Source organism: Halichoeres trimaculatus, unplaced genomic scaffold (assembly GCF_033239565.1).
Source record: "Halichoeres trimaculatus isolate MK-OKI-2021-1 unplaced genomic scaffold, fHalTri1.1 fHalTri1_scaffold_2, whole genome shotgun sequence".
Classification (NCBI taxonomy): Eukaryota; Metazoa; Chordata; class Actinopteri; order Labriformes; family Labridae; genus Halichoeres; species Halichoeres trimaculatus.
The window spans coordinates 37,182,089-37,209,722 of NW_027437180.1; the positions used below are offsets into that span (position 1 = coordinate 37,182,089).

The 27,634-nt window shown below is 39.6% G+C and overlaps 1 protein-coding gene across 1 annotated transcript; it reads left to right on the forward strand.

Moving 5' to 3' along the window:
* Nucleotides 1-1,522: 1,522 nt before the first annotated feature.
* On the forward strand, nucleotides 1,523-23,938 carry LOC141784755 (voltage-dependent calcium channel gamma-1 subunit-like). Its single transcript, XM_074662607.1, has 4 exons — nucleotides 1,523-1,871; nucleotides 15,094-15,168; nucleotides 22,500-22,646; nucleotides 22,721-23,938. Exons 1-4 carry the CDS (start codon nucleotides 1,634-1,636, stop codon nucleotides 22,951-22,953), a joined length of 693 nt encoding a protein of 230 aa, XP_074518708.1. The 5' UTR covers nucleotides 1,523-1,633; the 3' UTR covers nucleotides 22,954-23,938.
* Nucleotides 23,939-27,634: the final 3,696 nt, after the last annotated feature.

Below are 27,634 nucleotides of genomic sequence, written 5' to 3' on the forward strand. Positions count from 1 at the left end.
TTCCTTATTTATTTATTTATTTTGTATTTAATGATTATATATTTAGTAACACGTGCAGCCAGACACTTACCACACTGTTGTGGTCTCCTGGGAAGTGACTTAAAGGTGTCATTGTTTTACACAATTCGAAAGGTCTAAATTTATATCTGCCACAACTAGAGATAAATAAGCAACTCTCAAAAAAACAAGAATTTAGTTTGACAATCCTTAAATGTTTCACTGGCTGTTAAAGGCGCTGTGAGGACTTTATTGGGGCGAAGATACACCAGATGCATCTCTGGTCCGGCTCCACTCAGTCCCAGCACTAGATCTGATTGGCTATTTTTTGTATATGTAAAAAAATTTATCTTATTATTTTTTTGCTTTTATTTTATTTTACTTTTTTTGTTACTTTAATTCTTTTTTGTATTTAATGATTTTATATTTCGTAACACATGCAGCCAGACACTTACCACACTGTTATGTTATCCTGGGAAGTGACTCAAAGGTGATCATTGTTTTACACAAATCAAAAGGTCTAAGTTTATAACTGACTCAACCAAAGATAAATAAGTAATTATCATTAAAAAAAAAACAAGTTAGCTTGACAAGACTTGAATGGTTCACTGGCTGTTTAAGGCCCCGAGACGACTTTATTGGGACCAAAATACACCAGATGCGTCTCCGGTCCGGCTCCACTCAGTCATAATATACAGCACAAATAATCAAACTTCCCGTACAAAGATCAAGTTTAGTTATTATACTTATTAGGTCTTACTTGTCCCAAATCCACACCAGACAAGGCTGACCATGTAAAGCTACTAAAAACTTTTTATAAAGCTAGCACCCTCTTTAAAGAACCACCTGTGGCCTTTTATTGTCCAATCCTTTCGAAGACCAGAACTGAACCTTGAAAAGTGAAGATTTTACCCAGACACAGTGAGGTAATATCTGCTTCTTAACTGTGTCAGGACATGTGTTTGCTGAGCATCCTGACAGGATATTAAATGCAGTGTGGATCTATAGTGTTGTCTGCCAGCTGCAGTCTCCTGCTCTTTATAAACACCTCCACCTTCTCCTTATAAGTAGTTTACAAAGACAAATCCAAGTCTCCAGCATGATGGAAACTATCTGCTCACTCCTGAAATGTCACTTTCAAAAGTTTGCATGACTGTTTATGAGAGTCTGCTTATTATGGGCTGTTACACATCTCCATCTCCAGCATGTAACCAGATCAGCAAACAGCCTGACAACTTGACTCACTGCTCACATTTATAGTATCAGAACCCCCCCACCACCACCACCACCACCCTCAGCAAACACAGGAGCCCCCACACCCATCACCCACCATGCAATGCAGACAGTTGGTTTGGTCATCAACTTTTCTGATCTACCTCAACAGCTGTAAGTCTAAACTTGCAGCCCCTCACTGGTGCAGCACCTCATAGTGAGTCGGGAAAAGAGGACTAGGAAAGTAGGACAGAGCAGTCTGGCCCCTTTCCCTTCGAACCACAGGCACAGATTTGCGACAGGGGAAAGAAGACTCTAGAAACACGGAGAGACTTTGCTGCAGTCACTGAAGACAGAAGCCCGGAGGAGGGAGATTTTTCTTCCAATCGATTGAGGAGTATTCACTGAAAAGAAAAACGGAAACATGCATAAGCGCACTAAAATAAAGATCGCCATCTTCGTGCTGCTGGTGGGTATGGCGTGCATGTTCACGGCCGTGGTGACGGACCACTGGGCAGTGCTCAGCCCGAAGATGGAGAGGGTCAACGAGACGTGCGAGGCGGCCCACTTCGGCCTGTGGAGGCTGTGCAAGAAGCACATCTACATCGACTCGGAGCACTTTGTGGAGGGGCAGGGCTGTGGACCCATCAGCCTGCCTGGAGGTAAGACAGAAAACAAGAAAAATCTGCAACTGATAAAAATCACGTTACGGGCACGGTCGCAGTTTTTGCTGCTCAAAACCAAAAGCATGTTGTGAGGCGTTGAAATGCAGCCCAGAGTTTTGGAGGCAGGAAGCTTCTAATAATAGTTTAGATGGAGGACGTCTATTCCAGACAGGTCATATGACATTATAAAACTTTTATTTACTTTTCTATATCAGGGTTAGGAGGAACGATTAAGTCTTGAGTGACAGGAGAAAAGCTTTGATGGAAGTGAAAAGGATTTACAAAAGGATGGACAAGTCTGCCACTCATCCCAGGTCGACTTGGTGTTGATCCCACAAACTCCACAGGCCCCATGACGGAGCCCTGAGGTATCCTTTAACTCAAACTCAGCCTGAAAGATCAAACCCACCCACTTAAAGACTCTTAAGGTCAACCAGAAACGGCTTAAAACGAGTCACGAAGGACTTGGTGGTTGCGAGCTCTCACCAAGTAACACCAAACACCACAACAGCTGATTTCACTCACTGGAGTCTAATCTGTTTCAGGATGTGGTTTGTAAAACCAGCTGCAGATAACTGATGCTTCATACGGTATGTGTGAGACACACCCAGAAACAACAGCAGGGGATTCAGATACTCAGCAACTGTGGTCTCAGAAAACTGATCCCCTACAGTCACCTTAAAGTCAGGGTATGGTTCACTACTTAACTGGAAAAATATTCAAAGTTCATGACACATCAGTGAATGTTAAGTCCTTTTTTCTACTGGAAGTCGCCTTCAGACTTTGAAACAAATTTCAAAATGTCCAGGAACTTTTGGGCTGGGTCCTGTTAGTTGAGCATTTCTGTGTTTTTATTTCCTCCTCTGTTCACATTAAACCTTTCACTTTCACTCTGAAAAAAAAAAAAAAAAAAAAAAAAAAATTTAGCCTTTTATTATTATAATCTTCATGTTGTTAGAGCACTAAGACCAGAAACAAACAAAGAAAAAAAGTTGTTTGAAGCTGTAGAGATGACCCACAAAGTTCATCATATTTTCAATGAGCTATAGCGACTTAAAAAGGTTTTACCAAACAGTTGAGCAGCAAGTTAAAGGGATAAGATGACCCCCAGCTGTGAAGCTGTGATGGACTTGGTTTAGTACCCCCTAATATCTGGTCATCTTTAAGCCTGATAGTGTGAATGTGTGTCTGTCAGCTCCTGGTGTTCCAGTTTAAAGAGTGATCGTAAAACTGGAGAAAACTGGAGCTGAATGTGTCAGTGGAGATCCACTTAACAACAGGTGTTGTTACACAGGAAAAGTCATCAGGAATGCACTGCAAAAACTGAAATCTTATCAAGTGTTTTTGTCTTATTTTCAGTAGAAAATTCTTTTTTAGACTCAATATGAGCCAAATTCACGTGACCAATCCAGAAAAATGTCTTGTTTAAAGTTATTTAAGGACAAAAATGAGGTCTGAATTGCTCGTAACCAGTTAAAAAATCTGCCAATGGAACAAGAGAAAAGTTATTGTATTAAGACATTATTCTAGTCTCAGTTTTTCTTGTTCCATTGACAGATTTTTTTACTGGTTACAAGCGATTCAAACCTCATTTTTGTACCCTAACTTGAAACAAGACATTTTTCTGGATTGATAAGTTGAAAGTGGGTCATATCGAGTATAATAAGATAATTTTTACTTAAAAAAAGACAAAAACACTTGATAAAATTTCAGTTTTTTGCAGTGTGCATCCTGGTTTAGTTTATTTATGTGCAACAAGGGATCTGCCAAAGTCTCAGAAAGTCTGTAAGTCAGAAAATTAGTTTGGAATTAATCGATTTTCCTACATTAAAACAATTTTCTGACCTTCTTATTTTCTGACTAACAAGCTTTCTGAGTGACAGACATATTCTTTTATTTATGTGTTTGATTTTACTAAAGAACCCTCTGCTTAATGGGCCATCTGGCTAAAGCGCTGTCTTATTTTCTGACTGACGTGCTTTCTCATTAGTGGGCTTTCTGACAAAAAGGCATTCTTATATTCTGAGTAAAGGGCCCTTTGTCTAATGGACCCTCTGGCTAAAGGGCTTTCTTATTTTCTGACTAACAGGCTTTCTACCAAGCAGTACGGGTCGGTTCAGTACGGTTTGGGACGGTTTGGTACAGTTAAGTCTGATCCCGTTTGCGTTTCCACAGCAAACTGTGCCCTCTCGTGGTGGGCGGCGTGTAAGCCGGATGCCGGAAGCCGCAGCTGGTAAACAATAGCGCGACACCGTAGCAGCTTACCCCGGTATTAAATCCAACAAAGAAGAAAACGCGACACAGTAAACAAAGAGCACGGATGGAAGACATGCAGCATCTCGTCCTCTCTGTGATTTTCATGTAACTCTCTGTTACAAAGTGCAATCAAGCTTTGTTTCAGAGAAGTCTGTGAGCCGCCAGGAGAAATGCAGCCGCTGTCGGGGTGAGTGACGATTCTTTTGACCAATCAACCGTCTGCAGTGTGTTGCTCCACCTCCCGAGAGCGGATTGGTTCAGTCTAGCACCCATACGAAAGGGTCCCAAAAAAGTGGGACGGCTCGTCTCGGTTTTTAGGGATCCATCCCGGGATGAGTCTGTGGAAACGCCGCAAAAAGCACACCGTACTGAGACAAACCGACCCGGACTGCTTGGTGGAAACGCGGCTTAACAGACATTCTAATTTTCTAACTAAAGGACCCTCTGTCTAATGGGCCCTCTGACTAAAGGGTGTTCCTGTTGTCTGACTGACAAGCCGTCTGACAATAAGGTGGGCTTAATGTCATATATTCATGTCAGATCAGTATCTAATGGTTAACTAAAGCTGAGGGAAAAAGATTCATCCCACTGATTGTTGTTTACGGAGGAAACGTTTTCTAGCCCTAACCAATCATCAGTCAATCTCTGCTGTCTTCATGATTTAGACGGCAGACTTTTCCAGCATTTTGGTTGCCACGGCTGTTTCAGGTGTCTTGAAACAGCTTCAACCAGCGACAGCTTTGCTTTGCTGCTAGTGCTAGCGCAATAAAGCACAATCAATACTTGCACTGGCTGAACGCCCTACATGCTAACAGGCTAACTGCAGCGCTACACATAAAGATACTGGCCTGTTTCTCCTTTTATGATGTCATTTTTGCTGAATATCCTTTGTCATAGTCTTTCTGCCCTCTACTGGTCTGCTGAAGCGATGCAATTACTAGTATTTTTTTCCTTATATGTTTTTGGCCAGTGGTGGAAACGCAGACAAACAATGGGCCACAGGAACCATGTAGTTCCTGGACCACCTGGTTGAAAAGCTCCCAGGTTTCGTACACCAATGATTTGATTTACTTAAAGTGTCGTTGTCACGTTAAACTCAGTATACTACTCAATGACATGAAAAGCAGTGTAGTTTAAATTCTCTTCCACCACTGCTCTTTGAGAAGCTGAAGTGTTAGAGGTCATGTGTACCCTGATATCCCCACAAAGACTCCAAACTCTGTCTGAAAAGAAATCTGTAATTGAATAAAATGGGTGAAAACCCCATCGAGAACTTCCTAACTCTCAGTGACTCTCAGTGACTCACGCCTCGATGATTTGCACTGAGAGTCCCACATCAGCAGATCGCTGGCACAAAAACTCTTGTCCCAAAACGCATTATGTGGCTGTTGATTGTTATCCGACCCAGCATGTGGTCCCGTGTAAACTTAGCCTCAAACTTTCAGACCAAATTTGTCCAGGTTCAGAAAGCTGTGAAAAAAGTCTCAAATACGTCCTGACTGATAAAGGCTGTTGGACTTTGGGGAATCCCAGACGCCGTCTGAACGGCGGGGCCATTCCAGGAGCAGATGAGATGCCGGAGGGGGGTAGAGTGGTGCAGGCATGGAGAGCATGTGCTGAATATATAAAAATCAGCTCGGCCAACACAGACAGGCAGGAATTCATCAGATTGCAAAGACAAGTGGTAAATTCTTCTGGAGCTGTCGTCTGCTGTTTTTAGTCGACATATGCACGCCAACAGTTGTGATCTATAAACAGTTAGAGGGGTGGTAACGTGACATCCCACTAAACTACATTTGGGCTGTGCATGGGCTTCTTGTGTAAAGTAGAGAGAAACTCAACAACTCTTACAACTGAAAACTGACCTCTTTGAATAAATGTATTTATCATAATGTGTAAATGTGAGAGCTCAAAAACACGAGAGAAGATTCAAGTTTTGAAATGATGCAAAAAAAAAAAAAAAAAAAAATGCTTCTAAATGTACTGTGGCTGTTTTTATGAAATGCTGTCTCCTAAAGGGTTTTACTAATTTTGGGAGGTACTATATCATTAAAAATATATTTTTTTAGACTTTCCTGAATTTATGAGAGACCATCTCCTAAAAAGAGATAACAGATAACATGTATTTAAGAAATTTTTGTTTTTATAAAATACTATCTCGCAAAAACAGAAAAAATATTTATTTGAAAATTTCCTGTAATATGACAAACTATCTTATAAAAGCAGACTTAATTAATTAATTTATTTATTTATTAATTTATTTATTTAATAATGTACTATTCTTATAAGATACTGTCTCGTTAAAGCAGAAAAAATATATTTTAGAATATTACTAATTTTATGAGATACTGTCTCATTAATTATTCTTATTCTTATTCTTATTATTTTGGGGGGGAATTTCCCAATTTTATGAAATACTATCTCGTCAAAACAGAAAATATTTATTCTAGAATTTCCTGATTTTATTAGATACTATCTCATAAAAGCAGGAGTCTTTTCATGTAAGAATTTTCTGTTTTTATAAGATAGGGTCCTGTAAAAACAGAAAATATATTTGTTCTAGAATTGTATTAATTTTACGAGGCATTAATTTCTTCATTAATTTCTTTTTTTTTTTTTTTTTTAGAATTTCCTGATTTTGTGAAAATCTCGTAAAAACAAAAAAAATATTTTTTTAATTTGGTTTTCTACTATTTAATGAGGTACTTTTTAAAATTCTTTTATTATTATTATTATTATTTAGAATTTACTGATTTCATGGGCTACTATCTCGTAAAAACAGACAATACTTATTTTAGAATTCCCTGTGTTTATTAGATGATTCCTGTTTTTACAAGATAGTATCTCCAAAAAGCAGGAAAATCTAAAATAAATGTATTCTTTTTTTTTTCTTTTATTCATTTATTTATTTACAAAATAGTATCTCTTCACAAAGATATTTTTAAAAAAATCCTGCTTTTTAATGAGATAGTTTTGTTTTAAAAATTGGAGGACTTTTTTCTTTAGGTGAATGCAATAAGCCATTGCACAAAATTAAATATTTGGGACTAAAAATCTTGTTTCCAGGTCAAAATAGTCTAAATTTTGATTTAAAAAAAAAACAAAAAAAAAAAACAATCCAGATCTTGATCCTGCCTTTAAAACATCCTGACATTTTTCTCCATATCGCCCCCTAATGGAAAACATTTTCCTTGGTTAGAAGCAGAGTTTGCTGATGATTACGCAGCACATAACACTGCAGAAAAATGACCACTGATCATCTGGAATCGAGAGACACCTGAGGGACAGGTGAGGTTTGATTTCATCAATTTGTGATGATGGCACAAGGATGTTAGAGATGAAGCATTCATGTGTTAAAAAAAATGAAATCTGCCCCTTTGGAAAAGTTTGGACACCCCTGTTCCCAACGTCTGCATTATCACACGTGATTCATGATGGAGTCGATGTGTCAGACGTTCCATTAATCTCTGGCGGTCTCTCCCAGCAGCAGTGACTCTTTGCTGTATTAGGTTAGGAACATTATTGTTTATCACAGCCACATGTCTCCAAGGAGGTGTCAACCTCTGATCCAAGGCAGAGCTGCGACCGAGCGTGAGGAGGGAGACCCTGCTGAATGTGGGACACTCGGCTGGAAAATATGGGCCGAGCTGAAGTTTAGATCTCGGCTGACAGAGAGCAGATGGTCCGGCAACCCTGGAAAACTTCTGTGTACTGACGTAGAAAGAAACGTGCTCCTTCTGAAGATGTGCAAAAAGTTTTCTTAAAAGATTAAAATCATCAGAAACAAAGCGTCCCTTCCCTTTTCACTTCATTTAACTAAAGTGATTAATTTTGTGCTCTTGGGATGTTCAGCAGCTGTTTCAGGATAATTGGATAAAACAGAAAGTTGGAATTTTCTGAATAACATCGAGCAAACTGCTCAACAAGCAGTCCTGTGGTTATAAATATAAGCCACGTAAATACTCAGCTGTCTCGGCTGGAAGCTTTGAGGGTCAAGTGTTCACGCCAAGTGCAGCATCCCTGTGAGTGACAGCGCCACCTGAAGAGTCAGCCATGACGGCGGTAACCCACTAAAATGTTCCCACGGGACCCTCCCCCGCTGCAGACTCGTATGTCTGCTCAGCTCTGACAGGTGATCGCGTTACTTCACACTTAAAAACACAGGTGGAGCCACCTCAGGTCGCGGCATACCGAGCCAGGGAGAGGCGATGCCCGAGAGACTCGATGTGTGACTTCAGAAGAGATGCACAAGCACAAAGAAGTGCTCCCTCTCAAGATGAACGCCAAAATAATTTCCACAAAGCCAAAACTCTAAAGATGCTTGATGAGGAAAATAAACTCTGAGTATCAATTTCAAAGGCCAATAAATGCTGAGTGGCTCCACTTCAAACAAACAAAACACACGAGATACTTTATAAAGAGGCACCTCGGCCTCCTGATGTTATGAAACTTTTCACCTAAGGACTTGAAAAGACTTCCTCCCCTTCAGATAAAAGAGTGGTTCACCGTTTAATGGACAGACTTCATTCACTTTTGGCCTCTATTTAAGTTATGCTCCAGTGAAGTGCAGAGGTTAGCAAAGATGGAGCTAAACAGGAGATGGGCAGCATTTAGCTACTTTCGTTCAGATGAGTTTGATGGTAGTTAAATGTACGGTCATTCTATGGTCAGTTGCCAGAAACAATATTATGTAACAGATCACAAAATCCAGTTTTGACAGTTACAAAGCAACCGGTGTTTTGGAGTTAATAGCAACCATGCTAACTGGTGACTCTCAGCCGAAGATGTCAGCGATTGACGGCCGAGAGTCACCAGTTAACAGGGTCACACTTTACACTGATACACCAGCGACGTCTGCGGGTGTGGTGTTAAGTGTGTCGCATTAATCCAACCTCAGTTAACCAGATTTGACCACAGACAAGCAACATTAACTGATGATACTCAAAATGAAGATTTGACTTTGCTTATTTAATGAAAAAGTTGGTTTGTGGCTGTGGTTATGACCAAACATGGACTCACTATAGAGAGGAAATAATAAGTGAAGCTACAAATTATGATTTAAAGAAAGAGATTTTATGAACAAAGTAAAATTAGGGAATATTATGAAACAATGAACCAGTCTATTATTATTCTGATTTGGTGAAGTTCTCTGGGCGTAGTTTTCTATTTTTTTTCTTATGAACTGGGTCTCAGCTGGTGGTTTCACATGATTTACAACTTTAAAAAAAGAAATCCTTTTTTTTACTCTGGTGTTCTTGCTACTGTCTCCTTTAACCATTAAGACTAGATGCAACATTTACATAAACCTTTGAAGCTGGATGTGACAAGTGCATACGTATCCCTTCAAGACTGGATGTGATGTGTGGGTCATTTACACATCAGGTCAGATGGACGTTTTCAAAAAGCTAAAGAAAAAAACTTATAAAGTTTTTCACTTCCACCATGTGTATTTTAGTGAATCACAGTGCGTTTCATTAGTCACATGTCTTGGAAATGAGGACACCGCCTGAAATGACCTACATGTTACATCCGGTTTTTAAGGTATATATATGTACATATGTCCTATGTGTTAAAACCAAGGGGCAACATCCGGTTTGTAAAAATGAAGCCCATGTGGAAGTGCTAAAAGCTGCTGTTCATTGAGAATCTGCTTAAGACTGGCTGCAGAAAGACCAGAAGTCACGTACACACCCAGCCATAAAAACTGACTTTTACGGCATTAAAAAAACATATTTACAGCCTGGTTAAAAAAACAACTTGAGTCTGAAATACCTATTTAGCTATCGGCACACACTGTACAGGGATTGAGTTTTTTCTAACTCAGCGGTTTAGAAGATATTAGGTTCGTTTAATTTTCCAATCAGAGACACAGCTCTGGTCACATGACTGGCGGGCGAACTTTAGTTGTTAGAATAAAAACTCACAGCTGGTGTGATAGCAAAAGTGGCCACGTCTGCGGATTGTCTTCATTTCACGGTTTCAAGAACAGACAGGTGACTCTGCGAAGACTACGTCCATGTTTTATACAGTGTATGGTCAAGACTCACCACTCCACAAACAACCTTCCCTCTGATTGGTCAGCACCCTGGAGGAATTCCAGGGGCGGAGCTAAGGGCAGGACTTAGTGTTTGAGGCCCCATCCTTCAAATGTGTCATTAACCAGTTCAGAGATCCTTATGCTATGATGTCATCATTTCAGCAAGTCTTGGAGATCTAATGAAGATCTTGTCCTCTTTTATCAGAACGGAGCGTTTTGATCAGTTTCACACATTCAAGGTCTTTACACACTGAGTCCAGTTTTGTCCAAAAAACGGCGCTCACCAAAAAAACAAAAAATTTAAAAAATTTAAAAAATGCACGGAACAACACCTTTCATACTGAATCCAATAAGTTTACTTTTCTATAAATTGTGAAAAATCACAGAACTAGAAAAATGGGATCATCAAGCAGTGATCAAGCAATAGATCCTTATTAGCGTCAGTATGTTTGAGTTATGTGTCATCTAAACATGGCCCCGAAATTACAGAAAATGTGTTGGAAAATGTAAAAATGTGATGTTGCAAGTAGCATACGGTGTCTCTGAATAGTCAAACTAACTGGAAAAAAAATACACAAAAAATTGAACTTGCTCTCTAAAAATTAATAACAAATGGAAGTTTTGGCATAAGTGTGCAAACATGATCTTTTTTAACCCGTCAATCTCGGATGGATAAAAACAGACTCAGTGTGTGAAAACCTTTAGTCTGAGCATCCAGCATTGTTACTTTATATCTACGTTTATCATCTGGCAAAGCAGAGTACCCCCTCTTTAAAACACCTCCCTGATATCTGAATGTAATATGAGACAACATGTTGCCAGGATTCAAAAACAAAGTTAAATGACCTGAGCCTCTCTTCCTCAGTCCCATCCCAAAGCGCTGCTCAGGAGAACGGCGAGCTGCCAGCCTCTGTCACATCTTCACAGGAGCCTGTCACTGTAAAGAACGGTGAAGCTTGTTGCCTAGTAACCAACCTCTACTTTAATGTTTGTTTTCTGATAACCGGTCCCTGTCCTCATTCATAAAAACCCCTGCTCGTCTATGTGAGCCGGCACAGTACAACACAGGGCGTAAAGAGCTCGTCGTTTTAAAAACAGCTTTTGTAAACATTTCCCTTTCTAAACCATGACTCACACATATTGTTTGTATCACTTACCGTTTCATTTCAGAGCCAAATGACGCGCTTTCAACATATTTTAGTGCTTTACAGGGAGAGTGCTCTGCCATCGCAGCATGTCACAGACCTCTAACTGTGATATGATAGCATGCAGTGCCACATGTTTCCACATGAAAGCATTGCATTGACGTCCCCCGTGGAGCCTGTATGGAAAGGGGATTAGAAAACATGCCTGGGATGAGCCTCATGGTAGAGCAGAATCAGCGATGTGCAGTGGAGGCAACACAAGACTTGAAAACACCTGATCAAGTGTATTTTTAAAGCATCAGAGAGCTGTACACGGTTAAGTATTTCACGGTTAAGTTACATGTAATCAAGATTTGACTGGAAACCAAGCCTGATCTGATCGACTCTCCTGGCGAGGCATGAAAGACTATTTCCTCCAGCAGAGCAGCCTGTGATGACACAAAGTGGTCTGGCTTTATTCGTGCAAATCCCTGAGGTTTAACACCTCCCAGAAAACTGAACGTAAAGTCTGCTCTAAGTTTGACCGTCCGTCGACAAAAGGCTGCGTGATGCCGTGCGGAGCGAGCCCTGCTCGGCTTCACATGGCGCTTTTAGAGGTAACATTAACCCCGTGCTGGTGTCAAGCTGTGAGAGGCTTTAATGAAACAATGTGAGGGGCTCTGAGAGGGCTTAACGTGTGACAGACGTGTCATGCTCTCATGGTATGTCAAAGCAGGTGGAGTACAGCTGAGGGGAGCTTTAAAAGAGGCGGGGGAATGTGACAGCATCAGCAGGTCCTATTTTTAAAAATGAATTATTAAAAAATGAACTATTATTATGACACTATTTAAAAGTTAGGGTTTGGTATTTGACCTCTGAATGTGTTTTACATGTATATATATGTATATACAGGTTATTTTGAAATGCTACTTCTTAGCTTCTTTTCTCTGCTAAAAACGATTTCTGTGATTAATTTTGTAGTGGTGGTGGACACTGGAGCCTAACTGTCAGACAGAAAAAGGACAGAAGAGCAGAAGAAAGATAAACAGGAGAGAGATAAGGCACAAGCTAAAGGCTAACAGAGGAGCTAAACTGTTTGTGCTAATGTTCATTTCAACCCACAGTCAGCAGTTATTCTGCAGTGGTCTGTTCAAACTTGAAAGTCTATCAATAAAATGAAGAGTGAGGTTACGTTAGCTCTGATTGGTAGATGACTGGCAGGACGTAGCTAACCAGGATTTCGAACGTTGCATATTACAGACATGTCTTAGAGCACCAGGCTACCAGCTGCGCTAAATATAGACAGCTACTAAACTACGGTACAAAATTACGTATGCTTGTGGTCATGTTTTGAACAACAGTGCTACGTAACTGTACTGATAGATACCTTACCTTGTCACGCTGTAAAAAGTTGTCATGAACAAAGAAAATTTGTTCCAAAATAAACACATGCCTGGTTAAAAGTCACGTCTTCATGACAGTGTGCTTGAGACTCCAGGCCAGAAGGTGGTGCTGCAGTCCAATTTGAACGGATCCTCCTCATAACATCTTTAATGAAAAAAAAACAAAACATAAACAAAAACAAAACAGCCACAATTCAATTATAAAAACTAGTTAGAAAATAAAGCATAGTTTACTTTATGAACTCCACTGTTACACCAGTGATATTAGATTAACTAGTCCAAAATTTTCTGTCTTCTTTTCTTTTTATTGTGGATGATTTTATATTTTATCAATGCAGCCGTAGTTTCAACGTGTTCATCTTCACATTATTAGCATGTTTTAATTCATTCATTCATGTTTTCAATTTCAAGGGATTAAATTGAAAGATATGAAATTAATTAGACAAGGCCAGACTGTTTTGCAGGGTACAGTACCTCAACACAGACTGAAAGGCCTTGCTTTCTGCCTCAGCTCTTTCCTCACCACAAAGGACCAGTTTAACGTCAGCTTCACTGGCAATCAACTTTTTCCAAAATGAAAATCAATTCCAAAGAAAGCCGTCATAACTAAACAAAATGAACTACTACTATGAGACAACCCTCCTCATTTAAATTGTTTGGACGAGCCCCCATTTGTTATAGCTAGGTGGTTTAGGCCACAAAAGGAGGGGATGCCCACACAGTAAGCTCTTCACAAGGTTTACATTTTATTTGAAAATCATACTCAGACACATCATAACGGGTGCTGGAGGTCTTCGATCCAAGGGAGAGAGAGAACACCGAAAGGCTCAGGCTTAAATGCCTTTCCACACAGGTGCAGCTTCTCTGCAATCACACTCCTCACTGCCCCCAAACTGCAGTGCCAGACACCCCAGACTGACCACCAACAGAGGGAGCCATTCCTAAAACAGAGGACAGAGGCAGCAGTACAGAGCCAACCATGCAAATGGCCATCACACAGCACTAATATTTCCGTCAATTTCTGGCTATGTTTTTTCTATTATTATTCATTACTGAATAAACAGAATCAATGATAAAAGCAGCCCTGGTGGAGTCCAACTTTGACTAGGAACTAGTTCGACTTACTACAGACAATACGAACCAAACTCTTGCTCTGGAGACAGAGATCAAATAGTCCGTAACAATGGGCATCAACTCTATATTTCTGAAGCACCCCCACAAGATACCTGGGGGTATACGGACAAAAGCCTCTTCCATATCCATGTGGGGCGGCTGTGGCTCAGTGGTAGAGTAGCCGCATCTCAATTGGAAGGTGGGGGGTTCGAGTCTAGCTTCTGCAGTCACTTGCAGTGTCCTTGAGCAAGGCACTGAACCCCAAATTGGGGTGTGGATGGGTGTGAATGTATTAAATAAAACTGATGGTCTCCAATAAGAAATCCTGTATCGTGGGATTAGCAGTGTAAAGCGCTTTGAGTGGTCTAAGAGACTAGAAAAGCGCTATATAAGTACTGGTCCATTTAAAACTCCCATGCCCCCTTTAGCATGTTTGACTAGGGCGAAAACCACCTTGTTCCTCCTGAATCTGAGGTTCAACAATATGAGACAATGTTGAAGTGCTAAAATCTGCTGTTTCTCGAGTGTCCACTTGAGGTTGGCTGTGGAAGTACCAGAAGTCACAAACACCAAGACAAAAAAAGCTGTTTTCAAAGCAGAAATTAACCTATTTACAGCCTGGTTCAACAAACGTCTCCTGTCTGAGTCCCTAATTTTACTACTGGCTCCCACTGTACGGGGGTGAATTTTTTCTAACGTGGCTATTTAGAGGATATTAAGATCGTGAGCTCCCCAAATAAGAGGCACAGCTGAAGGTCATGTGACAGCTGGCGTCCTATGACTGTAGGCGAAGCCCTTGCCACTACCAATATGGCCGCTATAGCCGATATGCTTCATTTTCCGTTTCAGAAACAGACGGGTGACGTTGGACCGTACCAGGGAGGCCCATGTATAAATATTCAGTTTCATCATTTATATAAAATTATAAGTTTTATATGAAAGGCTCATGAAAAGGAGTCTACAGACAAATATCATTGGTGTACCCTCCCTCTTTCTATTAAGTAATTCTTTGGATTGTTTTTGCTGCAAGTTTGGTTTGGCTATTTTTACCTTAGGATATGTCTTTAACAACCGTCTGTCTACAACAACTCTCTGTTTTCATGATCGCCTCTTTAAAAACCCAGAAGCAGCAGCAAATATCAGCTGATAAGAATAATCTTTTTACTTTGATGGATTAATGTCAGAGTTTTTTGGGTAATGATGTGTAAATATTGAGTTGAAAGCTTCCCTAGAGACTTAAAAGAGATGTTTGATTAAACTAATTGTGATTTTCTTTCTCTCCACAGAGGAAAACTGCACCTACTTCAGACACTTCACTCCGGGGCAGGATGCTGAAATATTTGAGTATAAAACACAAAAAGGTAAGTTTCTCAAACCAGTAACTTCTGCTCTATCCTGTGAGTTTCATCATCTACATTTATTCCCTCTTCACTTTTCTCTTTAATTTCATTCCTTTTAAAGTTTTGGGGGAAACAATGGGACATCCTGGTCTGTTTAACATCAAACTAACTCCTTCACAGCTTCCCGTCTGACCGCTCCTGCTGCGACGGCGCTGCTCTCTTTGGTGTCAGATTCTCATTCATGTGTCACTTCTAAAAGCAGCACAGCTATCCGTGTCACCGCGGGCGTTTTTTACAGGCTAGAGATGAAAAACTTTATAAGACACAGAGCGCCACAGGGGGAAGGCGTTTAGGTTCTTTATCTTCATCTCAAAGTCAGAGTGTCCGAGTAGAAACGTATCTCAGTTTGGTTTGGGACACGACTGGAAGACTCCGCTCTGTGTGTTTTCTGTTTAGTCAGAGATAAAAGGGTGACATATAAGATTCATTAGCCTAATTAGCCTAATTTTTTCACTTTCTTCTTCTTGTGTATATTTGTGATGCTGTGGAACAAACCAAATTTACCCCCAGGGTGTAAAGTGTCGTATCAAGTTTTACGTATTTTGATGAAAAATGCAACATCAGCAGGTCAGGCTTGTCGACTGATTTTTTTATTGTTCTTATTTTTTTTTAATGTTTTTTTATTTGTTTTTTGTTTTTTTGTCTTTTCCCTTTGTGTGTTTTTTTTTTTTTTTTGATGTTCTACTCTTATACAGTGGTGGACAAAATTATAAGAACATTTGGAATATTTAACTACGTAAATCGTGACCCATCAATTAAAAAAAAAAAAAAAACGAAAAAAAAAAACCAAATATATAAAAAATCTAATTTTTAAGGTTTACATTAGACATATTTGGAAGTTTTGGTAACCTCTTTAGTAATTATGCATTTTCTTTTTAATGCAGAAACACTTATTTAAAAAAAAATGAGCTACAGTTTAAATGTTATTTTTATCCCAATTTCTTGAATATTAGCTATGATTTTCTTTGAAAAAGTGTGTAATTATAATAAAGGTAGAGCAGTTATTTGGAAAAGAGCCAAAGTGCAACTTTAGCTTCCTGTAGTGGTCATAGACTGGGGGGAAAAAAGGGCAGCATCTTGCTCAGCTCAAAGAAAAGTAACCACAAAAACTGCTCCCCCTGGTGGCTGGCGCAGTATAGGTCAAAAAATCCATCTCCCCAGTCATTCCAGATGGGCTGTGGTCAAACTTTAAAAAATTAATACACCTCGTAGAAATGTTTCTCACGTGTGATTGTTGTGGTGATTTGAAAATATCATTTGGCTTTGTTGTGTTCAAGTCCCTTTTTTCTGAAAAGATTCTTTTACATAAGTTATTGGAGGTTAAAAACTGGGTTTTACGTATTAAAAACAGAAGGACTCACTTCATCTGATCTCTCTCATGATCAGGATCTGGATACAAACACAAGGTCAACATTTTCAGATCTGCCAGGTCTTTTAAGCATTTTGGCCACCACTGTAGAAAACAATTATTATTTCTCTATTAAGTCTGTTTATCTTTGATGGAATGAGCCTTTTGCAAGTTGTTTCCACTAGCGTTTTCCACAGTTTCTTCCTCATTATAAACATGAAAGTCAACAAACTTGTGTTACAGCTGATCCATTTGACACCCTTTGTGCGTTAACGACAGCTGTGGTGTACAGGGTTAACTAGAAGAGCTGGCATCTGGGGATCATAGTAGTGACTTGCTTTGTTTCCCATTTGTTGCTTTATGGGTGCTGTAAGACATGCTGCACACATTTAGTCCAATAAACATCTGAAAGCTGTGTGTGTGTTTCCCACCCCAGCCCCCACTCCTCTATCCTCCCCCTTCTCCATCAGCATCTGTACCGTGCACAGCCAGCGCGTTGTGTGACAGCGTCTCCATGTACAGTCTGCGTATGTGTGGAGCACATGTGGAGCAATGTCACTCTTCATTACGTTAGCGGTGTGAATGTGTACATACTTTCACATGACGTCCCACACACACGCCTCAGCCTAAACTCTGAGATGCGTGCACTCATAGTTTCCCCTCCCCCTTCATCGATGGCGCGGCCCTTGAGAAACATCACTCGTTGGCTGTGCTGATTGAAGAGCTGACCTTAGCTCCATGTGGAGTTATTCACTCTTGAATAAGTCATTTGGCTGAACCGTAATGGTGCGAATGGTTGAGTGAACACAGCGGATGCTCAGTGTGTCACAGCAGGCCTGGGCGTCCGTGCAGCGAGCCTCTTATCTGCCCGAGGGGGTGAGCTGACGAAGGCTGATGAAGTGTGATGGACATATTGTAAATCGAGAATATTCCAGGATCAGGCTCCATTCAAGTTCCTCTTTTGTTGTTTTAAAAGCTCCTTAAATTTCTCACTAAAGTACGAGCAACCAGCGCAGTTTGATGTCTACCTGGCTCTTGTCGTGGTGAAACTTTCCCGTTTCAGGCTGAGCCAGCCAATGAGCGAGCTCCTCAGTATCTCAGAGCGGGCAGAGCGTTCGGGGTGCAGCCCATCCTCCCCTGCCAGGAGGAGATGAAGGCCCTGTGAGCCCCAAAGGAAAGCCTCTCCTCTGGGCACGTTTCACAGGCGAACAGGCGGCAGATCAAAGACCCCACATCCCATCCACCTCTCTGCTCTGGAAAACAAGCCAGCAGCTGTTGCTACCAGGAGCACTGAAGCTGTAAACTCAAGGACAAAGTTACATAAAGTATCAGTCTGCAGAATGTACGGCATGATGTCCTCACAGAGCACAAAAGAGCAGAATCAACAAAGAACTGAAAGAGGTTTTTCTCTTGAAGCCAAGACGGCGTCAGTGTTATTGAGCTTTGATGGACAGATCAGTGGGACACAACTGTACACGGATCTGTGCCAGGGGCCTGAGGCAGCTCAAAATTAAAGTGGATATCACTCCAATATCAATACACAGGGTTAACAGTTTATTTCTGTCAGCAACAATTGACTGAATAATGTGAAATGAGTCGTTACAGCATCCACTTCCTGTACTGAACGATAAAAACTGATGGGGTAGTCCAACAAAACTACACGTCCATCTAGGTTCTCCTGCAAAGTACAGGATCAGTGCCAGATATTTGGCCACCATACTTTAATCTCCTCACAATAGGGATGGGTACCAAATTAGGTACTTTCATCAGTACCAACCAAATTCAGTCAAAAGTAGGAATATTTTGGTTGCTCTATTAGCGGTGCGGACTTTTCATGCAGGTGTGAATAGACACAAACGAACCCTGGTGCGGACCAAACAACCGGACTGAGACCCACTTTTTGAGGTGGTCTTGGTCCGCTTCCAAACGAACTCTGGTGCAGTTCGTGGTTCTCCGGTGCAGGTCTGAATACAAACCAAGGTCCATCTGAACTAACTACAGGATACATGCGCCTTTTGGGCCTGTAAAGCCACCGTAACCTAACCGTCTTTGGTTCATACCTGATCCTCCGTCTTCTGTTTAGCCACGCTGTTGCTCGCATGTTGTGGGTCAGGACACGCAGAGCATAGCGTCTCCTTGCTGCGCGCATTCGTCTTCTCTGTTCCAAAATTGTAAACGATGTTGTTAAGCCTTCTTTGAAGGAGCTGCTCTTGAAACTGAAAATGATTTTGCAGCTCTAATAAGAGCACAAACATGTTTACCTCCATTTCTGGGTCTGAATTCTGTGTGCCGCCCTTTGTCAGTGCTGTCCAATGAGAGCACTGATCCTCACACACGTGGATGTGTTTACAGAAAATAGTACATTTGCAAAAAGTACAATCTGAATATGAACCGCACCAAATGAAAAAAATAAAGTCCGCTTTTGGTCCACACCAAACAAATGGACCAAAGGACTTTTCTGGTCTGAATACAGCCTTAAAATCAAACAGTACCATGTTTAGGTAGCTAAATGCATCCCTGTGACTGTGAGGGAGTGGAAGAGTAGGTGATTTTCCATGCTGGACATGAACACATCATTGCAAGGTTATATATTAAAAAACAAATATGTGAATTTGAAAAAAATGAGATTCTATTATTAAAGAAATTTATATTTTTTGCCACACAAACACAAATCAGTACAGAAAATTGGTACCGTTGAGTACTGATACCAATTGCCAGGTACTGGGCATCTGTACCGTTTCAAATGTGAAAAGTACCCATCCCTACTTCAGGACCCCTAAACTAAAATGCTGATTTTCACAGCAGAATGAAAACATGGTTGATAAAAACACCCTCGGTCTCTGAGTTTTGTGGATAAGCAGCAAACTCCCACTGTGAGAAATGAAGCTGAAACAGAAACATTGAAAACTGCAGTTCAATGAGCTACCACTTGAGGCTTGGGGAGTAAAAAAAAACATGTTAACAACCTGGTACCAAAGATGATTTCAACTCAAATCGCTAATTTCACTGTCAGCACACAATGTAGGGGGTCAAACTTTTTCTTTTAACTCAGCAGTTGATCAGAAGATATTAATATATCAAGTTTACGATTGTAATTCCAAATTTCAGAAACAGACAGATGACGTCACAGAGACTACGTCCATGTATTTTACAGTCATTGATCAACAAACACAGAACTGGGCTGAAGTTATTAAACTTAGGAGACTAAAAGTCCGCCACTTTGCCTCATCCTGAGTTGAACTCGTTAGATGGAGTCAAGCTTCGGAAAAAAACCTAAAAAATGTGTTAAACCTAACTCAATCTATTCATTTTTCTTTCATTAAGGCTAAAAAAAAACAAATTCACACAAGGGGCAAAAATGTAGCCCTAAGTTCGCCTTTACTGGTTTCTTCATTATATGGAAGTTTGATGGTGTCAGCAATTCCAATCTAGGCACTTCTATCTTTGCGCTTCATAAATGGGACAGTTACAGATTAGGGTTTATGTAAAAAAATCTGCTTTTAACTTGTTGAAACAATATTGTTAATGTTTGTTTAAACAGTAGTTTGCACCTCTGTTGGTGTCAGTAATTTACATGACATTTTTACTATTTTAATCAATTAAAGAATCAGTACCATTAAACTGTCAACCAAAGAAACATGAATTCCCTTTTCCTAGAAGTTCATTATATGGCTTTTGTTGTACTGAGCAAGTGAGTATACTTTAGGCATCAGTGTTTTCACTCTATGTTTGGGTCAGATGGTTTACCATTGATTACTGACATAACTGAAATCTTTTAGTTTCACCACCTGACCGTGTCTTTCACCAATCCTTCTTCAGAAACCGTTTAGTTTGCCACAGAAACTATGCTACAACTGTTTTCTTCAGGCTTTGGGCATCCCCCTCTCATCACCACTGACTTATTTACTGTTCGTCAGGTGTCAGTCCATTGCATCAGAATCCAGAGGTCTTTCAACTCCTCAGCCAGTGCATGCTGGTCCTGTTTGTCTCTTCTCTCCTTTCCTTTATGGTGTCTGGTGAGATGAGTTTTCAACGACCCCTGGAAATACGACTACAGTTATAAAACAGAAATCTGTTCCCTGACACTCTGATGTCCTGTTTCAGCTGGTTGAGATTAGGTCAGACCTGATTCAACCTGATTTTAACTTAAAGGTGCTTTTCAACCAGAAGGTTCAATAATTTGAAGTTCCTGGTTAAAATGTTCAGGAACCAAATGGTTCTTTAGGCCTCTCTTTTGGCTACATTTAAAAAAAATGCTCAAGACATGGGTAGGTTGGACAAATCAGGCCAGGAATGTATGGGTAAAAATAAAAGTAGTTGTAACCCACCAGTAGACCAGTAGAGGGCGTTAGGATACAGGAAAATATACAAGTTAGTGGGTGAAGACAGGCCAGAGTTCCTGGATATTTCTCTCCACCCAGATGGGGCTGTGTCTCTGTGGGTAGATCAGTTACCCAGGACCAGAGTTGGGTATATAACTACAAGTAACGAACGTTACAAATAGTAAAATTACTTTTGATAGTAACGAGTAGTGTAACGGCACTACACCCCCTAGATTAGTAGTTAAACCAGAGTTACAAATAAAACACCACGATCGTTACTTTTACAATGACTGCAAATAGAGCAACCAAAATATTACTATTTAAGGGGAGTTCTTTTTATTACCACCAGTAGATTGAACGGTGGCCATACGAGCAACTACTCGCTATCTCTTCCGGGTCAGGGCTGATGGAACTGTCACAGTAAAATTGGTTGCCTTATATAAATCTACAACACTGCACTCCCTCCTACTGTAAATGCCCCTTTTAAAGGATAAGTTCGGTTTATACAGCGTTAACATTGTTTATAGAATGAAGTAGAACAAAATACTCACCCAGAAGGCTTTCCTGATCCAGGCAGTGCTTCGGGAGATATTTAGATCCAAAATCGTGCAGCGGACGTCCGTATAATGGGATCCATTGGGGCATAGACAGCGCCGCTCCTTAAAACTGCATTAATCGTCTGAAAACTCATGTTTTTCACCAATATTCCATCATGGTCCGCTCCAGGTTAGTCCTCTGCTGCAGTCTGTGTCACTCCAGACAGCGCTGTGTGGCTGTAATGACCTCTGAACTGACGAAGACTTTGTTTACGTTTGACCCTCAAAGAAAGGAGTCAGCTCTCTCGCATGCCCAGTACTCTCTGGAGAGCCGACTCCTTTCTTTGAGGGGCAAGTTTTTGGACGATTAATGCAGTTTTAGGAGCGACTCTGTCTATGCCCCGAGGGATCCCATTATACGGACGTCTGCTGCACGATTTTGGATCTAAATATCTCCTGAAGCACTGCTTGGATCAGGAAAGCCTTCTGGGTGAGTATTTTGTTCTACTTCATTCTATAAACAATGTAAAAGCTGTATAAACCAAACTTATCCTTTAAAAGGGGCATTTACAGTAGGAGGAAGTGCAGTGTTGTCAGTGGTGCACAGATTTATAAAAGGCAACCAATTTTACTGTGACAGTTCATATGCACATTATTTGGATTTTGTAGAGCAGGAGGAGAAGAGTGTGACCATAAAATGCAAGTTATGTCCAGGAAATAAGAGGCTGAATACTGCATGGAACACAACCGCGAATCTCTTGAAGCATATAAAGATGTATCAGGGGGATAAAGTAGTGTAACGAGTAGTGTAACTTTGTTACTATTTCCATGGAGTAATCAAGTACTGTAAGGCACTACTTTTTTCAATAGTAACGAGTAACGGGTAACTCTTTACTTTTTTGAGTAACGGACCCCAACTCTTCCCAGGACTAAATGTATACCCTGGTTCCTAATGTTGAAAAGCACATAGTTCCTCAAAAAGCCCTTGGTTCCTGGAGAAAGTTCCTGTGGTTTTGGAATCCTGATTGGTATCATCTTTAGATTTTAAAGGACAATTCCACCAACTCTTGATCTTCTTCTTTGCAGAGTACAACATCTCAGCTGCAGCCATCTCCATCTTCAGTCTGGCCTTCATGATCCTGGGCTCGCTGTGTTTGATGGGGTCGTGCACTGGCAAAGGGAAAGGACGAGACTACCTCCTCAAACCTGCCGGCATGTTTTTCGCCTTCGCAGGTGAGTAGAATAATCCAGGGGGACTTCTGAGGTCACCGTGCAGGTTTTCACAGAAGCTGTTTGACTCCTTCCAGGTCTCTGCGCCTTCATCTCGTTGGAGGTGATGCGACAGTCTGTGAAACGCATGATCGAGAGCGAGGACACGATCTGGATCGAGTACTACTACGCCTGGTCCTTCGCTTGTGCCTGCACCGGCTTCGTTCTCCTTTTCCTCACCGGCATCGCGCTCCTCATCCTGTCCATGCCTCAGATGCCCAAGAACCCGTGGGAGACGTGCATGGACGCCGAGCCGGAACAAGTAGAGTGATCCGGGAAATCCACCTCCCTGCAAAATGTTTCAAGCAACTTGAACCTTTTGTGTCAGAGGTCCCGTTCACACCTGGTGTTTACACGCTTCCTGATGAAAACCACATGAATCTGGTTTCACTCTCTTTGAAAGCAGGCGTGTTCACACCAGGTGTAAACAGGGACAAAGCTCTGAGTTTTACCTTTCTCTGTGTGCACATCAAAGTTTTTCATAAACCAGAATCCACCGGCGTGCGGCTCATGATGAAGACCAGAGATTTAATTTCAGAGCCGGTGCCTTGTTGTCATAAATACGCAGACTTTGGCTCCAAATGTGCTTGAATTTGGATAAAATGTACATTTCTAGAATATGTTGCATACAGTTTTGGCCTCACACCCACGTTTGGGGACTTCATCTGAAATAGCCTCATGTTTATGTATGATAACTTGTACATATCTGATGTGTGTGTGTGTGTTTGTGTGTGTGTAGATTTTTCTATGAGATCACTCAAGGAATCTTGAAGTTAAACAGAGTAAGAACAGCGTTGTGTATTCAAATGTTAAGCTGTACATTTTGAAGTCAATGCAGAAACTTAAAAGAAGCAAACAGCCTCATGAATAAATAAGCAGTTTGCAGCAGCAGCAGCACAGAGCAGGTTTGTGTATGTTTATGTGTGTGTGTGTGTTTGTGGCATGCTGAATGCTAAACACCCACGCTGTCTGCTGCGCCGATCGTGCTGGAAAAGGTTCAGCTCCAGCAGGTGCACAAACAAGGCCTGTTACTTCCAGTTTACAAACCACAAAAAAAATGCTTTTCATTTCAGAAGCCCAGCGTTTGAGCTCAGGATTGTTTTTGTTTGAGGATGGAAACCTGTGATCTGTTCACGTCCGACATTAACCCGATAAATACCGACTCAAATGTTGTTAGCTTTATTTTCAGATGGAACAAACAAAACAACATGATGTTAGACTGAAGCAGCCAAATCAAAAACATCTGATATGTAACTGGTAGATGACTTTCTTAACACTTTAATTTCATTTAAGCTAAAAGAAACAAGTTTTTAAGTTGTTGGCAACAGTGAAAAGTATTATTTTTTCCAACACTTTTTTTATTTAGCTTCTAATTGGCTTTGAATTTAGAGACAAACATAGGCATACATAGATGAAATTAAAAAAAAAAAGAAATTCAAATAAATAAAAAAAATAATAGAAAAATATTTATTAATAAATGAATAAATAAATAAATATGTTTATTAGTAAATGCTAAAAAAAATAAAATATAGAAAAACAAATATTAATTATAATTGAAAATGATAATAATAATAATAATAATAATAATAATAATAATAATAATAATAATAATAATAATAATTTAAAAAAAAGATATGTAAATAGAGTAAGGTTATGTAGTTAAAGTATTTGCCAAAGATGTTTTTTCTACTGCAAGAGCAACAAGCGTCTGTGGTTATAGCTGGTGGTTTGTGTGGCAGATTTCTGAGTCTCCACCGTGTACACCTCTGCTTTAATTTGCTTATTCTTAAGAGGCTGATTTGCAGATGCAAACTCTTGATTTCTTACCATAAGTGACATAAAATAGTGTTTTTTCAGGTCCTGCTTAAACCATTAAAATATGTCATCAGGACAGAAGCTGTTTGAGTTTATTTCTGACTTTTCTTTTAACTTATCTGATTTTTTTTTGACTGTTATTTTTCGCATATTGTATGTTTGACAAAAACATTTTAAGAACCTGAAATTAAAAAAAGTTTGTGGTTTTCGAAAGCATTTGGGTCCTTTTTTGTATTATAAGCTCAAAAAAAAGTAATGTTTAGCTCTGCTTTTCCATATTTTACTCCTCTGATGCATGGAATGTGAAATCCTGTCTCATGTTTATTTATATCACGCCAGATCCTACCAAACGTTGGGACAGTTTCCAAAACCATTGACACCTTTCAAAGTTAATAAAATTCTATTCAATTAACTGAAACCCAACATCAAGACAGGATATGAAGTCTAATCTCACCTTAATCCACCATGAGTGTAGAGCTTTGCAGCATTTATTAAGTTATGGCAAGGAAAAACTTCCCTATAACGGGCAGAAACCTCAGACAGAACCAGACTCATGTTAGACAGACATCTGCTGAGACTGCGCTGGGGTTGAAACTGTATGAACTTAATGTAAAGGTGGTTTGACTTTAGCAAATAATTGAAACATTTTTTTTTTTTTTACACATTTTTAACTTTGTCTATTCCACACTTTATAAGCTTTTAAACCGTCTGATGCCTGTCAGTAACTTTATGTAAAAATCAAATAGTTGAAAATGAAATAAAAAGAAAAAAAGAAACTTCACACAGGCTGATCAGCTGTTCCACCATAGACACCATGACATTTAGGAGAAAATGACTTATAAATATCTGTCCACAGCAGTGACCACTGTGTGACAGATAGTTGAAAAAGGATCCAAAGTAACTACTTGGGATTCTTTGATATTCACAATTTTTACAATTTTTTATTAGCGTTTTTTTAACAAGAAGCTGTGTGAATGATGATGGCGATGATTTCTACAGACTATATCAGAAGCCTGACTTTCAATTTTCAACTTTGGTTGACAAATATAGAATTATTCTATTCTATTCTATTCTATTCTATTCTATTCTATTCTATTCTATTTTCTTTTTTAATTTTGCACATCACATGTGAGTCAGTTTGTAGGATATATTCAGGGGATCTGACATCCTAACTTTTCTTTCCCAACCCAGCTTGTAAACAAAGACTAAAATGAAGGATAAAAAATTGTAAAAAAAAAAATTAAAAAAAAAAAAAAGTTATAATTGAAAAAATAAATAAATGAATAATAATAATAAATAGTTTAAAAAAAATTAAAAAAAAAATAAAAAAAAAAATAAAAAAAATTCAACAAAAAAAATCACAATTTAAAATCATTGAATAAAAAATCTCTTTACTTCAACACATTGATTTTTTTCTCCCACCCCAACTTAAATCCAGATTTTCAAATCTCTTTATGTTTATAAGTTGTCGAAATGTCTGAATCTGTTAACTGCTCGAAACAATCTGTTCCAAAAAATATCAATATTGTATTTATTATCAATCAATAATAATATTATAACGCTCAATTCATTAGTGGGATCAATTTAATTTAATTGTTGCTACTTCAACTGTGACAGGTTGAGGTGAGGGTACGGGTGGTTTTTACAAACAGAGGGACAGTAAAAAAAAAAAAAAAGTTAAAGAGGGGGTATTCTTCTTTCCAATACTTTGAACATTGGTTTAAAATAACAATACTGAATGTTCAGACTAAACTTTTGCAGATTTGGGCGTCAAACACAAAGGTCTCCCCATAATTACTCTCGAGGGCTGGCCAATCAGAGGGAAGGGGGTTTGTGGAGCTGGGAGCCTTAAAGAGACAGTAGCTAAAATGAAGTGTGTCAAACAAAAACTGAACAAAATGAGAAAAATAGTTTTTTTTTTAAGATGTATATCATGTGAAGATACTGTGAAGGGACCAGAGGGAGAGAAAGCAGACTAAAAAAAAAGTACACTTCCCCCTCTTTAATGTTAACCTTTTGACATTCTCGTCACCTGGTCTTTAAGACTAACAACAATTATCTGTGAAAACCAGAGCAACACCAAGCTAAGAGCTATTTCCATAGATGGACCCAGCTCCAGTAAAAGGCTCCTCTTTAATTCAGACGATGACAAAAAGTCAGAAGTCAAGCAGCTTCAATAAAAACACTTTAATAGAGAAACAAATAAAAAAGAAAATAAACCTTTGAAACACAGTCTATATCCTTTATTATAACCACCACCAATTGAAATGAAGAAGAGTAAAACAGATCTATTCATTATTTTTGTACCCACGAGGGAGGAACCAATGGGAGTGGGAGGCTGGGAGAACAGGTGTGCCATTGATTCACTGCAGCGAGGGGGGAGAACAGAGGAGAGCAAACAGAGAACAGGCAGAGAAGATGTGGCGTTTCTAGAAGGCTGAACACAGCGCTCTCTACTGGCTGGGCAGAAGGTTGCTCCCTTTTCACGTGGCGCTCATTCACTCATTCAGTCACACAAGGTTTGCTTTGTTTTCCTCGAAGACGACGCAGATAAGAAGAGGACTCACACGGTGATTCATGGGTAAAAACAACAACAAAAACGACTTCATTTCAGGAGTAAAAGGCCCTTCAGTTTTTCTAGATTCTGTGAAAACGCACCGTGAAGCTTTTCTGAAACTTTCAAAATAAAATCCCTTTAAAAAATGTCTTTGGCTCAATCTCCTCTGCTTCAAAAATAAATAAACGTGAACTCAAAGAAGCGGTGAAATATTAGTATTGCACAACTTCAGAGATTAGCCAATGACAGCTTTGTGGTGCATCGACTCCAACACACACATACACACTCACACACACACACACACACACACTCGGGAGCAACCTCAGCGCTAGCCCTGCTAAATAACTGCAGAAAAAAAGAGCTTACATGAGCATTACATACTGATTGACATGTTAGTAAAATATTATAATAGTTTTATTGATAATGTCACAAGTTATTGTACACATCAAATAATATACCAAAATGTTTTTTTTTCTATATTTTTTTTTATCCACAAATCAATACAAACTGATAAAAACAGGGATAAAAACCAGCCAGGTCATGTCAACATGCATGAAAAGAAAACAAGTCTTCACATTGA